At 41.4% G+C, this 17,159-nt stretch overlaps 1 protein-coding gene across 2 annotated transcripts in view; it reads right to left on the minus strand.

Moving 5' to 3' along the window:
• PDE7B (phosphodiesterase 7B) overlaps positions 1 to 17,159 on the minus strand; it is a 181,109-nt gene that overhangs the window by 5,069 nt on the left and 158,881 nt on the right. For both annotated transcript variants that reach the window (XM_056342802.1, XM_056342801.1), the window contains 6 exons: positions 15,609 to 15,709; positions 13,983 to 14,114; positions 7,824 to 7,915; positions 6,616 to 6,760; positions 4,534 to 4,630; positions 442 to 522 (listed from right to left, as the gene is read on the minus strand). In XM_056342802.1, the coding sequence (XP_056198777.1) occupies positions 442 to 522; positions 4,534 to 4,630; positions 6,616 to 6,760; positions 7,824 to 7,915; positions 13,983 to 14,114; positions 15,609 to 15,709 (648 nt within the window). The remainder of the gene's footprint in view (positions 1 to 441; positions 523 to 4,533; positions 4,631 to 6,615; positions 6,761 to 7,823; positions 7,916 to 13,982; positions 14,115 to 15,608; positions 15,710 to 17,159) is intronic.

The following is a 17,159-nucleotide window of genomic DNA, read 5'->3' on the forward strand; positions in this document are numbered from 1 at the left end:
CAAGAAATAACAATAAACCCTCAAGCAGCCATCAATTCTTTTTGAAATGCACAGCTTTTGACTAGTGCATGTGCCTCTATCTGTATATGTAACTAAAATCTGTGAGAAGCAGCATCCTTCTCTGAGGAGATCTCAGACTAGAAAGTAACCAGTGTTTAATCACATGTTGGCTGCAATTTTTCCTCCACAGATATTAAAACGTAGAATGGCCCCTTTTTTCACTGTATAATGACTTCTTTGTCTTTCTGTTGTATATTTGGCTTGAATAGGTTCCTTTTTGAACATTTTTATTCAGAATGTGAATCGTGAATCTTATGGTACCTGCATTTCTTATTGTTAAAACAAATAGATGGGGGGAGGAGGGGAGGAAAAAAAGGTTCTCTTTGAGCTTGTGCCATACTGAAATAAACATGGAGAGAAGAGAATGAAAGTAATACTTACCGATCTGTATGCTTGGTATTGTATCCTTCTGCTGATTACAAAGAGGGCTTATTTCCAGTTCAAACTTTTGCTCCAGGTCACCTGCAAAAAAAAAAAAAAAAGCAGAAGAGAAAATAATTTTCTGCCACTTTTATGTCTTTTCCATACCTATGCCAGACTCTTACCGTGACTGCAGTTGTGTGGACTTGAGTAGTTGGAATTATTCCACCAATTATGACCATGTTAAATGCCTAAATACCTTTTTTGGACTTCTTTTTAAGCATCAGATAAATTGAGTATCCATACAAAGAAAAAAATCTCTCCAAGGAAACATGACTACTGAATGAACATTAAATCTGAGCATTACAGTGTTCCAAGGACCCTGATTCTCTCACATGAAAGATTTTTAAGACATTCTAGATCATTTACTCACTGCTAAATTTCTTCCTACTAGAAAACTGCAGAACAGAAATTTTAGAAGAAACGTGTCTCCATCAGTACTGTAGTGTGAAGTTGCTACTGTGTGCTTGCAGAAATCACCATTAAAGGGCAGTGTGATGGAGCCTGGCAGTCGGCAGCTGTGTTTGCACAAACAAACTAGTAAGGGCCAGAGCACAGGCTCAGGCAACATGTGTTAATGTGTCAAGAGCTATGGAGTTCAAGCCATAAATGTGGAAAAAGAATGAAATTAAAAGTTTGTCTTATTAGTGTGGTGTACCTGGGTATCAGGGTATCAGCCTGTGCTGCTGCACTGTACTTACATCACTAATTCCCTGGATGGTGCAGGAAGTCCCCAGAGAGTCATCTGCACAAGACTGATTCCGGACAGCAGACAGACTTAAAACAAAGTGGTTGACTGAACTCCTAGCCACCTTCATAGCAGAATATTTGACCAACTGGAGCAGGAGATGTCTAGGTGCATATCTGGAACCACCCTGAAGATTCCTGCAGGTGGCTCCTGCTGTGACAGGCCCTGGGATCTGTTTCAAATTGTTGAAGAACAGCCTGGCTGGGGGATCTGCTCACCCCAGATGCCACCTCGGACTACTGCTGCTGCAGAACTGGCCAAATTTGGCACCGAGAAGATGCTTACAGTCTGTGGAAACTATTCCTGCAGATGCAGCAATGGTCATGGCAAGACAGTCTTCTGTATATAGCTAAGGCAGGAGATGTTTTTTGTGTAGTTGAAGGTAATCAATAGCAATGATCGTGCATATGCTAGAGTGGTTACAGAGGACCATGAGCCAGCTGGATTTAAGAATTCAGTAGAAAAGCAGCTCAGGGAGTCTCATTTGTCTTCTGCCATCCAGACAACAAACACTTGTCCTGCTGGAGAGCTTCTATTTACCCATGCAAGCAATTAAAGACTGCTGTAAACGAGGTAGGTTTTGGGTGTGATGGTTTTGGGGTTTTTTTTCCAAATAAACACTCTGAGAGTCCAATACATTTATCTTTTGTGATGTGAGTCTTCTCTAAGATACTGCCAGGGTGCAGTCTTGGTTACTGTACGAGGTACAGGACCTCTTCTGTCTACGTATGGGAGGGAAGGACGACTAACTGTGTAGAAACTAAGATGTGCCACTTGCCTTCAGACAGTAGTATTTCATCCATTTGATGTACTAATAAGGATGTAGTGAGGGCTGGTTTTGCAAAACTTTCCCTTAAGACAGATCTGACAAAACACTGAATTCAACCCATAAAGTAACACTTTGCTTTAAATCCACTGTTTTTGTTTAAAAGCTCTTTCCTCCCCACTAGCAGAAAGTTTTGAATTAAATGCTATTGTGCTACTCAGGTTCTATAGCCCCATATAAAATACCACGTGCATTTTAAAGCCTTGCCTTTCTTTTCTCTGCAGCATACAATTTCTTCTTAAATGTGAGGGCAATATTTTCAGTTTTAATTAGATACTTAGAAAATATCAAGGAAACATTTTTAGCTTCACAAACAATCAAAAGGAACAATTCAGCAAAACCAAGACAAAATAACAGTTTGTCATGTTTCTAAATGTGCTGTTTGACTGTCTTCTCTTCTACCTCTTCCAAAAATTTTTGACGGAGAAAAAGAGTGTCTAACTCCAGTGCCTTCCCCTCTATAGGTTCCCCTCTGGGTTCAAAATGGTTGGCTTGTCTAGCTCGAAGTGTACCAACATCTTCTTGTCTTTGACAAGTCATTTAGTTGACAAAAATAAGATTTTCCTTTGCAGGGTAAGAACATAAATGATGGTCAATTTTCTTATGTTTCAAGTTGCTATAAAAGTAACTGCAAGAATTAGTTGTTGAGAACTTTCACGCTGGAGAAAACCTTCCCAGCAATTTTAAAACCTCACTAGAGAAACTGATCATTAATGTTGCTTAAATATTAGCCATTTTCTTGAAACTTGTTTCTTGCCAGTTCCAGTTTCATATGAACAAATAAGTTGCATTACTGACCCTCTGTCCTCATTGACTTTCAAAACATCAGAGAACAAGTTGAAGTATTTTTGCAGGAAAGGTTTGTGTTAGGGGCTGCTGTAGACATCAGGTGCTCCCTGAAATGTACTTGAGTTGTATATTTTATTTGCTAATATATGTAGTGTAGTGCACTAGACGACTGGAAGACCAGGATCTGAGTTTCTATTAAAATGACATTAGAAATGTCTGATATAAAAAATTTTGAAACTTTATATGCATTGCAGAAGAAAGATTAAACAAGGCACTAATTGTGGTATTATCTGCCTCACCTACAGTTAAAAATAAAACCATGAGGTCTGTGGTTTTCAAGTGTTAAACTTAGTGACAAGAAAAACTTTCAGGCCCCAGCATTGTGTGTAAGGGGGCAGAGAGGTCTACAATAATATTTTAAAGTGATAACGGTACCTAAATATATGCTATTTTGTGTCACTTAGCAGGATTATACAACCACCAGTGACAGTCAGACCACGGTTTCTGCATATTCTCCCACATGAAATGCTTTTTCTCCCTGTTACACCTCTAACTGGTCTCATATGCTCCACTATCCCCTTTCACAGGTATATTTTAGATGTTACACTAGTAGATCTTGAGTCTTGGGGAAAAAGCTTACATTTATAAGAGTTGAGAGTGCTGTCTCTTTCTCAGCATGGTTCCTCAATACACTCAAGGTGTGGTAATGAACAAATGGGTCTCTGTCCGCATGAGCTGGATATTGATTGTGCGTTGACACATCTGACTAATAAATCTGTACCTGGCAAGTTTCTTATGTGCTTCAGAAGCATCAAAGTTAAGAGACATTTCAGCAGTTCAAACTGATGTTGGCTGAAAATTAACTTTATGGCCTATTTGTCCTTGTTATGGACTAACTGTACCAGGTGCCAGCTCAGATGTGGCTTAATTTTGTAGTGCAGGATTTTAAGTGAATTGGGAACTTTATTGTGTGCTCTTCTAGTGTTTGTACCACTTGCCTTCAGCGCTCAGGATGTTCCAAACAAAGAATTTAGCAGTGATTAAACTCTGCGGCACCCTGTGTTGTAGCACAGCATGACCTTGCCCATGCAGATAGAGCCAAATGGTATAATTACTGTGTTTCAAAAAAACCCCTGCCTGCCTGCGCTCTCTGCAGGGGTTTGAAAACATCTGCAGTATGTCCTAGCTGAGCTTTGGCTTGCCTGCTTTGGCCCTTTCAACAGCATGCTGGGAAGTGCATTTCAACCCTTTTCTCTGCATTTGTAGGCAGAAGAATGTGCCATATTTGGGAAACAGCGAGAGTAAGGCTCCCATTGGAGTTGTAGTGGGAGCATGAAAAGCAAGATAAAACAGAGTGGACAGTGTAGTGACTTTGGTGCAGTGTAGCCCTGGCACCGTTACAGCTCAGAAATGCTAACGGGGACTGGGGAGTTCTCAGAGAAGAATCCAGCCACCGGCTCTCCAGCTGGGCTCAAGTGCTGAGGCACAGTAGAACCCTCCCTCCTGCCTGATGCTGCCACAGGAGCAGTGAGGGCAAAGAAATAGCTGCTGGTCTTGTACCCCTTCCCACTTTTGAAATGAAGCAAAGTGTCTCTTCAACAGCTTGTTCTTGAGGGACATTTCAAAGCAAACTGAGTAGGCTGAATGCTACTTCTCGCCACACAAAAAGCCTGAAAAGAGGACTGCTGACCTTGCCGGTAAAACTCTTCACAGACACGTTCACTCCACTGTTTGCTCAGATCCCAGAGTCGGCAAGGGTTGCAAATGTCAGCGCACTTGAGTGCAATCTGAAAGCAAAGAAGAAAAGGAGCAGTGAGAAAGGAAGTTACTGTATAGCGGTGCTTCAGCAGTAAATCTGCAGTCACGAAACTCCCACACCTTACCAGCGGTGCTGGGAACGGTTAATATCACCTTTTAGAGACTCAGCTTCACCTAAATAGGCCTTTTGAGGAAAAAACATTTATTTAAGCTGCAAACAAAACTTTCATTCAGCCCCCTGCTTTACCGTAGTAAGAACAAGAGGAGGGCCAAATTCCAAGGCTGCAAAGTGTTTTGGATATTCCTTGCATGGAATAAGCCAACAAAAGCCTCAGGCTGGCTCCTGCTGACTGCCTGGCTCAGCACCCATGGCTGATGACAAGGAAGGGAAGAGCCAAGCTGGTGTATTTGGGCATCGTTTCCCTGTGGTCTCAGTGAGTGACCTTGCATCTCACTTCAATTACACTTAATCTTAATGTCGGCATATTTTTGTTTACAAAGGTAAGCACAGGGTGCTCTGCACTGCCCCTGGCTTGGTTTCACTTAGTTAACTAGTACTTTTAAGTGCTATACAGGGGAATGAGTACAGCAAGCCAAGAGGTTTTTAAAATCAAGTAACTGCTTCAGAAAAGTAAAACGTATAATTGTCTGTCTTACTGCCCTGGAACAAGATGTCATGTGCCTCATTTCTTCACAGACTGAACATAGCCTGACAGAGGTCAGAAATCATTCTGGCACCCAGGAGGAAAACATAAGAAGTATTTCCTGTGTAAATTCAGACCTGTGAACTGGAAGAGGGAAGTCTCCCAGTCACTTTTCTCTGTGGATTAAACTGATTAGCCTTTAATGTTACTGTCCATTACAAGGACCTTTCAAACATTCTTTAACTTACCCTGATTAATCAACATTTCTTAATTATTTCTTTTTTCTTTTCCTCTTCCACAACTAATCCACCAGGTAAGTAAATCTCAACATGTCTGTGCCCTAGTCCCTATCTTCAAGAAAGTGCATAAGAAACTATTTGCAGTAGTTGAGATCTGTAATCCCTCTGCCTTTGCACAGTTTTCTTGCCTAATCTGTCCAGAAATATGATAAGCCCACCATCCTGCCCTACATGGTCCACGCAGGAATCTGACAGAAGGCTGTTTGATGGAGGACAGGTGAGCAGCTTACTGTATTTCCCACGCTGCTGGAGGGGGAAGAATTAACAGATCAGCACTTCTTTCCTTGCAGCCGTCACCTTTCCTGCAACCTCCACAAAGTGGTAACGTGTAGATGTTAGTTTTATAAATTATAATGAATACTTAAACTCCTTTATGTATTTAAGAGTGAAATTAATGTCATTTCTCCAGAAAAGCATGTACATGCAGCTACTTTAATCACAATAATGCTTTTACAGGTAGAGGTTTATTCTGAAAAAGCTTGTTAATGACTGCAGCTTAGCTGAAGGAACTAGTCTCAATCTATTTGATTTTTGAATAAAGCATGGTTTCTTCATTAGCTGGGCAGATCTACCAGAGAGGCACCTGTTGCCATGGCAACAGCTGTCTCTGCAGAGGCAGCTTCTGAACATCCATCACAGGACCAGGACTTGGGCACCTGATGTCAGGCTGTCTTGGAAAGAACACCGACCGGGGGGGGGCTCCTGCATGATGCCAGAAAATAACACCAGTGAAGTGACATTTGCCCGAAGAGAGACTATAAACTAGCAAGAGAAGCAGTGGTCTGGAAATAAAATAATTAACAGCTTATCTTCATTTCTCAGCATTTGACACTCTCCTGTTATCTGCTGCATTCACAGCTTTTTGACTCGAGGACGTTACACAAGCAAATACTAGAGGCATCTCATGCTCGCTTGACGTGCCAGGTAGCAGAAGGCAAGTGTTTATGGTGATAGGTAAGGAGATGCTGATGTCTGGACATGCTATTGTATGCTACTCTGACATACACTAGGAAATATTGTGACTTGCAAAATCAATAAAAAAAATAGTGGAAAAATATTTTTTCAAGTTACCTGAAGCATAAAATGTCTGTCTTGTGCATCCTCCAGCCTCAAATCCTGATTGTCAAGGTGAGATTTCAGACGGACCAGAAACTCATTCTGCCTGTTGATGTCTGTTGCCAAGATCAGGGAGCCCAACTGCTGCTCGATGTCCTGTCTGGAGTTAAGACAAAAATAAGCCACTTCAGTCATGGAATTGTTGAACATTAATAGCTCAGAACAACCTGCTATGGATCATAGCTAGCATAAAGCTTCCTCTTTCTTTATGGATCCAGTCTAGTCTGTTTGGTCAGTCTCTGCTGGGGTTTTCAGGGTGCAGCTGTTCTGACTACCTAAATGGGTTTAGGAGGAATAGATAATGTAGAAGAAAAATGCTTGTTGGCATAGGTGGTTCTGAAAGCTTCTGGAAAGAGCTAGCAAAGTAAAAAAATCCCAAAACAACAGCATGATGCACCTAGAAAAATGCTCACATCTTACTTCAGCTGCTCAGAGCTGGGTGGTGAATACTGCAACTTTGAAGTTGCAGTTGAAAGTTGTGAAGGACTGAAGTCTTTATACAGTACAACTGAAGTTGTTGGTCTGATGCAAAGGTTTCAGGAGGGATATGGAGCTTACTGCCTCCAGGTAACTCGTTTATATTCTTGGTAAGGTCACCTGTGATTACAATTTAGTATTGCAGGCTGTTCATTGGCTCCATCTCTATTGAGGGGAGTAACACTGCACAAAACCAGCAGGTAAAAAGTCAGCATCCTTGGCCAAGCTGCTGATGTTGTGCTTTTCTTTATTACTTCACCCCAAAAGACGGTGAAGACTGAACCACACCTCCTCAGTCAGGTGTGGAAGTCCTGAGCAGTCTCAATGCTACTCAACCAACTCCTTCATTTTTCTCTCTATTTCATGCTTTTTAATCACTAAACCTTTCCATATTCAGTTGGTGCTATGTAAAACGAAAAATGCTAACAATGCATCTGGAAAGGTCCATTCCTGCTGGGACCCTCAGTGTTCCTGGCACTGACAGTGGCCGTTCCTGTGCTGCAGGAGTGGCAAGGTCTTAGTACTTCTGCTGTGTAACTTTGTCTCATGATTTCATACTGGCACCCAGAGAGGGCAGGAATTCAGCCTGCCCTGAATCCTGGGCCTCTTTGCCACTGTCCTTTTAAGAAGAGTGAAGAAAGCCATGGGCTGGTTTCAGTGATGCATTTCCTGCAGCGGACACTTACGTCACCTCCTTGGGCAGATGGGCGAGGAGCCGCGACTCTCGAAGCATGCCTATCGTAGATCTCCAGTGATGATTTTCTAGCACTGAAACATTCTGAGGATGAATAAAAGGAATAAATTAAAGGATTAGGCAGTTATCCATGGTACAGATACAGATCCATATCACATGATACCTGGAGCTGGTTGGAAGTGCTGTAACATCAGGCTAGAATGTGTGCTTTTTAGCCAGCTTTTGGATTTGAGGAATTGGTCTGGATTTCTATAGGTAAGGAAATTCTAGGTTTCCTAGCTAAGATCAGCCCTAGAGTCCTGTCCTACAGTTTGAGTCCTGCTGTGAACAGAGGAGCTAATCTCAGATGAGTGGGAGGTAGCTTGCGTTCTAATAGATTCATTAACGAATTAATTAAAGCATAAGTGCATAATCATATTTTCATCTCCTACTGATCTCAGGTTGACTTCTCAGCTTCTACAGTTTGAATGCAGAGTGGATAAGAAAAAGCAAATTAAACCGCCAAATTCCCCTTGGAGTCGGGGAACTGGAAGCTGCCTGCAGCTGGTCCATGGAAGCAAGAGGAGTATCGGTATCACTGAGCATCTGCAGACTTCAGTAACTTAATTAGTCTGCAACAGATTTTGAGTCCTTTTTGTTTCTTTGCTTCCAATTAAGTGGAACCAAAGTTACGTTGGAAATATTGCTAGGGAACAGAAACCCAGCTTTCTAGGTTGTCTGTAAATGACAACAAATTGGGTATCTTGTGCCTGATAACTTTGTATTACTATCCTAACGCACAATGCATTTGCCAATCATCACTTGTTTAGTTCACAGAGTACTTTCCATCACTGAACGCCTCACTTGTTCAGAAACCTCTAGCACAATTCTTATGCACAAAAGCATCTGCTAGCTGCAGAGAAGCTGCCCAGCGGAGCACCCCCTCCAGTGAACGGCACAGTCCTCAGTCACCCACAACGAGCACAGTGTGAACGAGATGACTTGTCACCTAGCAATAGGCACCCTCTCAGGGGAGTTATGGCATCTGATCCCTGTTTTGGGCAGTTTACGTTTTTTGCAGCAGATGAGCGCTGGATCAAAAAAACCCAAACACAGCCAAACCTTTTGGGCAGGCAGCAGAGCGAGGACTCGACCCCATCACTGCCAGCCAGGAAACTAGACTCGGAAACCCTCTCTCTGGCCGCTGTCAGTCTCTGGCTCCCTTCTGCACAGTCCCACAGCTCTGAGGTGTAGCTGCGGTAAGTGCTGTCTTTCCTGCTGGATGTGTTGCACAGCTTCCACTTCTCCAAGAGGGACTGAACAGTATTTTCTCCTTAAGGCTTCCCCATCCTTTCTTATCTAATAACTGCTGAAACATTAAACGTTGCCGGTAACCAAGATCCAATTTGCATTTTGGTCATCTTGTCAGAATTGTCTTGAAATTTTGTGCTCAATATTAGTGCAAAGGTGAGAGTGCAAATTGCATTGTTCGCCTATTACAGTATTTTCTGCAGTACATTCTGTTGCTTTTGAATTCACACAATCACTGACATGTTGCTTTGGTATTTCTTTGGTTTTTTTCAGGGTTTTTTTAGTTTATTTCCCTAATAGGAATCACTGGTACTTGGCGGGGGGGGGGGGGGGGGCGGGGAGGAGGGGAATAAAACCAACTCCAAAACTTTCCAACCATGCAAAGACTAAATACTCCTCCTTGGAAGAGCTGACAGACTCAGAACTCAGGATCAGCTATGCAACGTCTAAATGACTTTTGACAGCAATTCTGTTCATTAGCCAACTTAAATATCACTCTTCTCCTTTTGCCTAAATACATCAGGGTGGACTTTTGCAACCCTACAGTCTGACCAAGGAAAACAAGGGAATGTAATAGGACATAACAACCAATTTTTTTGCTTCTTTCACCTCCCCAGTCCTGCAGCTGAATCATTATCACAACAGTCACCCCAGGTCCACAGGCCACCATTTTCCTACCCTAAGGTAAATTAAACAAACTCTGCCTGACCATCACCTTTGGGTTTTGGGAAGACTTCCAGTTGTTGAAGACAGCGCCTGTGTGCACAGCTCCTGCAGCCCCAGTCTGACTGCTCTTAAAAGATCCCAGCTGGGGAGGTCCGCCTTGAGGCACCCTGTGCCCCCACATCCTTTCCAGCATGGCAGCGTTACTTGCTGGGAGGAGCTGCTTTGGTGGCACCTACCTCTACCAGGGAATTACAATCCATGGAGGCAGTTGCTTTCACAGCCGGAACAGGACTGAGCGTGTAGGGACCCAAGAACCTTCTTGAACCCAACTAGTAGTTACTCAAAGGAAAAAGCAAACTCAGGTACCTATTCCAGACTATTTCCACTTCTGTAAGTTTCTGCTCTTTGCCTGCTGCTATAGGGAGAACTTCAACTGAGGCTGCTGCACTGTCTAGTTTCCCACACTTAGTGTACACGGTGGAGGGAAAAGTCAAGCTAACAAGCAACAACTGAGCATGAAGTCATATGACTCCCCTCTTAAATGCAAGCAGCCAGATTCCCTGAAGCTGCTGCCAACAATTAGAAGAGTCGGTTATTCCATCTAGGAACACTCTACTGCCTTATTAAGACTAATTGCCATGAGCTATCTGATTGCCAAGGCTGGTGGGGAGATAGCCCACACAGGGAAGTCTATGTGCTGGCTTACAGACTGGGCTTCTCAGCTCTGCTTTGCCTAATGTTTAATTTCTTTAAAAACTGAGTAGAACAGGTTTGTTTTAAAGCCTGCATGATAGGAAGTCTCTGTCACATCTACTGCCTAAAACTAGTGGATTGCTATAACACAGACTTCAGGACTGTGAGGAAAAAAATTGACTTTTTACTTAGACTATCACCAAATCTCCAATCTGTGACATTCCCTGAGCCATTCAAACCACTGCACTTGACATATGCATTTGGAAAGGGATAATAACTGGAAGAGAGAAAGACTCACTATTAACTAGGTGCAGAGAAAACATCAGTTTTAATTCGGAGTGGAAGAGGATCTAACTTTCTTTCAATCTGGTAATCTATTCTTAGCCACTGAGCAGCTGGTTTAACTACACAATGTTAAAAACCTGAAAATGATACTTTAATTAGAAATGGTGCTTTTAAAGAAGACTGCAATGTAGAACTGTCATAACTGATGCCAAAATGTATTTTCCTAATTCTAGTTTATATACATCTATATTAGTTGTAAAGCAGTCTTTCATAGATTTCTGAAACCTGTTTTGTAATACAGGTGTTGTATGGGATCATTCCAGACTTTTATGCTACTACCCGAACAAAGATAGATCTCAAGTCTCTTATTACTGAAGTTAAACCACAACATTTATATCAATATCAATGCCATTTGTTTTCTTAGGAAATTCATACATATTTTTCAGTAAAATAGAGTTTGTTTGTTTTAAAAAGCAGTATGACTTTTTCTGGTGCTAGGTCTGATGTGGAGCTTTGGATGACTACACCGCAGGATTGCTTCTAGCAGAGCAGTCTTGAATTGTATGCTGCTTTCAGTCAAAAGCAGCAGAAATAATGTTGGATAAGCCAAATGTATCAACCAGAATTTCAATTGTGACTTTTAAGTCTACAGAGACCTAAGACAGTGATTATCAAGCACGAATAAAACTTTTTTTTTTTCATTTTAATGGCAAATGGAAGTTAGAAGCAAAGTCTGCATCACGTAACAAGGAATGGTGGTGTGCTCCTCAAAGGAGAAATAAATGACCTCCAGATCCCTACTGTCACATTCTATACTCTCAACTGTCTTTGTAAGACTGGAGACTTGAATGAGGCACTTCTGTTTTTGTGGAAAATAACAGTGCCTCACATGCAATACACTCTTGTGGAAATTACCCTATTGTTTACAAAAAAAAAGCCTTGGATCATAAAATATGGATTTAGTTTGAAAATAAATATTGAAAGCTCTGAACTAATTGGTGATGACACCTATCTTCCTGAAACATGATTCTCCTCCTCACAGATGCACTTCAGAAGCTGTCAAATGCTTTGTATCTTTGTCAAATACTGACTAACCTCATTCTAATTTAAATGTACAATCAAGAGCAAAGAGATGCCATAAACAGATAACTCAGTCTCGGTTACAGATGACTGCCAGCTATGTTAAAATTACTTACTTTTGTTTGATCATTTTTCAGTCCCAGCAGTTCTGTGGCTCTGCTACGTAAAAACCAAAAACTCTACAACTTTTTTGTTTCGGTTTCAAGCACATGTTAAAGTACTGATTTTGAGAAAAATATAATTTGTTGTTTTAAAGCCTATTCACTGAATTTAAATTTTTGACTAAAAATGTTTTCGGCAATACTTTTTTCCAGCATTGTTATTTTTATTGGCATCCATGCACTGTGTACTACTTTGGAAACAATCTGGGATCAATTTCAGATAAAATAACGTAAGACAAACTTGCCAGTGAATGTCCCTAAATAGGATATTAAAAATCAAATTTGCTGTTGAAAGATTGCATTTTCTGTATTGTTACTGCCTTTTCTAACCAACATTTGAAAGTATTTCAAGCTCAGTTAGCTGAGCAGAAACCACCTCTCCAAAATACTAATATTTTATTTTAGCTACATTTCTTACAGATTAGCCTGAATTTTCAACCTAATTATATATTACTGCTTCCCACTATTAATTTGAGAAGAAGTTGTTTATAACTTTTAATAGGACCAGGGTTTTTGTGGAATGGCTCTACCCACTCCTCTTCAAAGGCTCCTTAACATAACCTTCTCAAAGTCTCCTGGCTTAGTGCCCTGGCTTTTTTCCCTCCCCACCCTGCTGGCCTGACATTTAGGAAAGACTGGAGCAAAATACACCAGACACATATGGGTATGACTTAACAACCTGCATCAGCTTGTGACAAGGCCAGTCACAAAGTTTTAAGTGTCTGAGCATCACCATGCCCTGGCTGAGACTCCCATGGTCCAAGCCCGTTCCCATACCTCAGGGCTGGACAGCTGCACAGTTACAGGATCCACTTGTGGGAAAACCCAAACGTTGCTTGAGTAGGGGAAAACAAGAGAATCTCTTTTCAAGTAGTAAGCACAGTGAACCCTTGATTTGCTAAGTATGTATAGAAAGGTGCATAGCTAATAGGGAGTCTTCTTCAGTTAGCTTAATTTTTAACTTGGGCTGTTCTATTTCTGACACCTTATTACAAAGGCTGAAGTTGACTCTTCCAAAAGCTAGAAATCGATGGTAGCTATGAATAACAGTTAGTGCAACCAAAATGATTTATGGCATTGTTTCAGCATGTATATGTAAGTATAAGGTAAAGAATACAGGTGAGCATATACAATAACGTGTACGTGCACACAAAGATTATAAACATAGGACAGCTGTAGGTAAAATCCAGAGCTACAGTGATTGCCATATATATTCAAAAAGGACCACAAAAATCGGGGCAGGATGGGTTCACTGGTAGTTACTGAACAAGAGTGTCTGTGGTGGTGTTTCAGGAAGTCTACTACTGCTTGCCGGAGCTTGGAGGATGTATACCAGGTGGAACAACTCTGTACTTATCCCAGGCTTAAGTTTCTCTGTGAGAACTTTTACTGGCTGTTCTTAGAAACAGGATACTGGGGTAGACAGCCTGTGGTGTGACCTAGTGGCTGTTTTAAAAGTACTTTATATCTCTAGGCACATTAGTGTAAATATCTACAACTTTTCCTTTGGTTTCCTCTATCTTCTATTTTTTTTTTAATGGCAGGATTTAATTTTGATTTTTTTAATGTGTTTAATTTTACTAGAGCCCCATGAAGCAAAAGGGTTTTTTAATACAATGCCAATTTAGAACATGCCTGCTACTTACTTGCTCATTGAAGGAAGATGAAGTACAAATTGTCTCCTACCCACCGCTCCTTACCCCAGATGATCTACAGCAGAAATAACCCAGGCAACTGATTTGGCTTAAATGTCCTCAACAAAATCTGACATTTCCACCTTCTTTCTCATATGTATCAGCTTTGCTGTAAGACGACACCCAGTGAGAAGCTTAACTGAAATTGTCCAGACTCTAAAGTGCAGGCTGATTTGATCAACATCCCCCCGCCACCAGATTTTGGCATTAAAGTTCACTGCAAATTGCTTAGACACTCCTTGACACCATTTTACATATTATAAACTTGATGAGCAGTTTTACCTGGTACAGGCTGGCAAGGTGGTGTTTAGTTTTAATCAGAAAGGGTTGGTTGACCCCTGGATGATCAACATCATGAGCTGCAGCAGCTAGTAGTCCGAGCATGATGTCCGACGGGGTGAGGAAGTTGGCAAGCTGAATTATACATGTTAATTACAACAAGAACATGAACAGTAAACTTTTTTTTTTTTCTTTTGGCAAATAAAGAAACAAGCTGACATAATGGCATTTTGCAGTTTTGTAGCCATTTTTACACAAATGCCAAATATAAAATAAATTTTTAAGATGACTGTTGAACAAACATCTATAAAGATACCAGACTATATATACTCGCATTTTATTACAGTTTGTATTTCTTATCTCTTTATCATTCAAGGCAATATAAGGATTGCTGTTATAGAAGTGCTTGAGCATAGTCTAAGAGATTCAGCTTTAAAAAGTATGTAAGTATACTAGCAGGTCGGCATGTGTTAGCATACATGATAAGAGCTCTGCCTCACAGAGTACTTAGTAATACCAACAGTATGTCAGGCTTAATTTCTCCAACACAGCACTGTTTGTAAAACACAGAGTTTATGCACTCTTGAAATTTCAAACTTGGCTGTTAAGGTATCTCAGCTTAAACACAGGTATTTTATTAGAGAACATAATTTACATTTCTAACTAGAGACATCCAAGTTCGAAAACCTGCCCAGATTTTCTTCTAATATACAGCTTATAATTCAGAAACAAGTTTTCTTATTATTGGGAAAAAAATAGGAAGCCTTAGCATTTTCTCTGTTTGAGAGTGAGGTAGTTATTACCAGCCCAGTGATTCTGTACAGGGTACAGGCCTAGAAGCTGAAAAAAGCATCCTGAGATGAGAAACGAGGAGCAGTATGGTACAGATTCTGGATGCTGGCTGTCTTCTGCACTTCTTGACAGAAGGGACTTGCAGATCTTGCAGGAGATGGAAATACAAGAAAGCTGGGGCCTGCTCCTGTCCTCACCATTACTATATTCTGGTCTAACAGTTTGCTGATTCTAGCAGAACTTCTTTTCATTTAAGTCAAGCCAGGAAAGATAAGTTATATTCTTATACTGTGGCTCAGCATTACGCTGTCACAGTGCCTTCCAGTAACACATAAAGCAATGTCAAAATTGCTGCAGCAGTCAAAAGCTGCTGTTCACTCCTGCAGAGGATACCCTTGTCACAGACCCAGTTGAAGGGACTGTTTTCCCCTCTTCTGGTGTTGCACTGCCCAATTTAGTATTTACAAATACTGATGTGAGGGGCTTGTCCCCTGAGGTGACTGAGGAACAGGCACATGTTGCCTTCTGATGGCTCTGATGGGAGGACTGCAGACACTGGTGGGTGGCTGGTACACATGACCATGGTAGCTGCAGTTCGTACGACAGCACTTTGATATGTCACCTGCATGATGAGAAGTGACCCCGGTAGCTTGTTTGAAATGTCTGTAATCTGTAGCTGATCCTGCTACTGACTTGTTGCTGACTGCAAGCACAAAATCATTTTCCGCTACCTAAAAATAGCTTTTGGTTGGGTTTGTTTTTTTTTTTTTTTTCAATCCTGGGAAAAACATGTAAGAATTATCTGAAAGCAACATCAGTGTGAAAGGTTGTCATTACCTTGGGCTCCCTCAGATAGCAGTGCATAGCTTGTGTGACATCAGCAGCATGGACAGCATTGTGGTATGGGTTTTGGCTATGGTAATCTTCTTGAACCATAACTGGGAACCAAAACAGAAAACAAAGATCCTTTTGTCTCTGAATGCCATGGCCACAAGTGGGAACTGGATTTAAAACACAATTTGAGGTTTTACAGTCAGCTGCCTAAGGAGTTTCTTCAAATAGCTGTAGCTTACTTAGACTGGTGCTCTTATTGGGATACCTTTAGAGAAAAAATGCATGAAAGGATTTGTGAGGCCCAAGGGGATATACCGGGTCTAGTTCATAAATCAACTCTTTCTTGCCTTCGTGAAGGCTCTCATTCAGGAGTAAAATAAATAAGGAAGAGAGGCAAATTTATCCACATTGGAGTGTAATTATTTAGGCTGCTGTCACAGGGAAGTAATATGTCATTAAGGCAGTACCACCTCTTTTACAGCAGCAGGGAGTGAGGCCCTGATACCCTGGCATCATTTGTTATTTAAGTGACTGACTACAGTCAGAGGCATTCCTACATCCTCCAGGCAAAGAATCAAAAGATACAGCGTTCGGGTATCCGAAGCAAAATCTTCCGTGATAATTTTAGTCACATCTATGTGTTCATTTTAAAATACCAGTCCCTCTTGTTTTAGTTTGCAGTGCTGGAACTGGTCCAGCTGGACCAGGAGCACCAACCTTTTAACTCTCAGCTTTCACTCACACAGAAGATCATTGAGGTGTGTGCTCTGCACTCATCTGTTCCTTGCAGCAGTGCCTGCACCACTATGTGGTCTCAAGGCAACACCATGTGAACACTGGAAGCTGCACATGATCTTGCCCAAAGTGCTTTCCTAGACACTATCAAATTAATCAAACAGAAAAGTAACCGGCAAATTTCCCATGGCACTCATCTCCAGCATGGGGAATGCCGGAGAAAGTCCTAGCCTTCGGTTTGTTTCCAGCTCCACAGGCATCTGAAGTTACAGTGGGTAATCCTTTAAACCCTGAGTACTGCTAGCTCTAATTATCTGAGCATCCACTTCATGGCTGCCCACAGGAGTTAGAATCAGCAGGGAGATTTTGTCTGTCTCCACGCCCGAGGAATGCTTTCCAGAAGTGACGATTAGGCAGTCTTAAAGAAGAGACCCTGCACTGGAAACTCCGCCTGACAGCCTAACAAACCAGCATTCAATTGCATTCAAAACATGATGCAAAAAGTAATTGATTTTGGCCAATTTCTTCTTTTGGTTCACTGACAGCATGGGGCTAATATTTCTGTTGGCAGTAACAGCAGCAGGGGCTTTCATCAACACTATTCAGTGCAGACAGCTTGATATAATTTGTTAAATTTTGCACACAAGCTTCTAACTGCCCTGTGTCTCAGTGGTCTATTAGTCACTAAAATAATTACACTGCACCACAATTGTACTGTGCACGGGTAGGTTCTGCAATGTCTGGCCACATCTCTGCACAGCACACTTTTTTTAAGTCAACAGTGAAACAGTGGTACTGGGATGCTTCAGCCCAATGCAG

The sequence above is a fragment of the Falco biarmicus genome, chromosome 6 (genome assembly GCF_023638135.1).
Source record: "Falco biarmicus isolate bFalBia1 chromosome 6, bFalBia1.pri, whole genome shotgun sequence".
Lineage (NCBI taxonomy): Eukaryota > Metazoa > Chordata > Aves > Falconiformes > Falconidae > Falco > Falco biarmicus.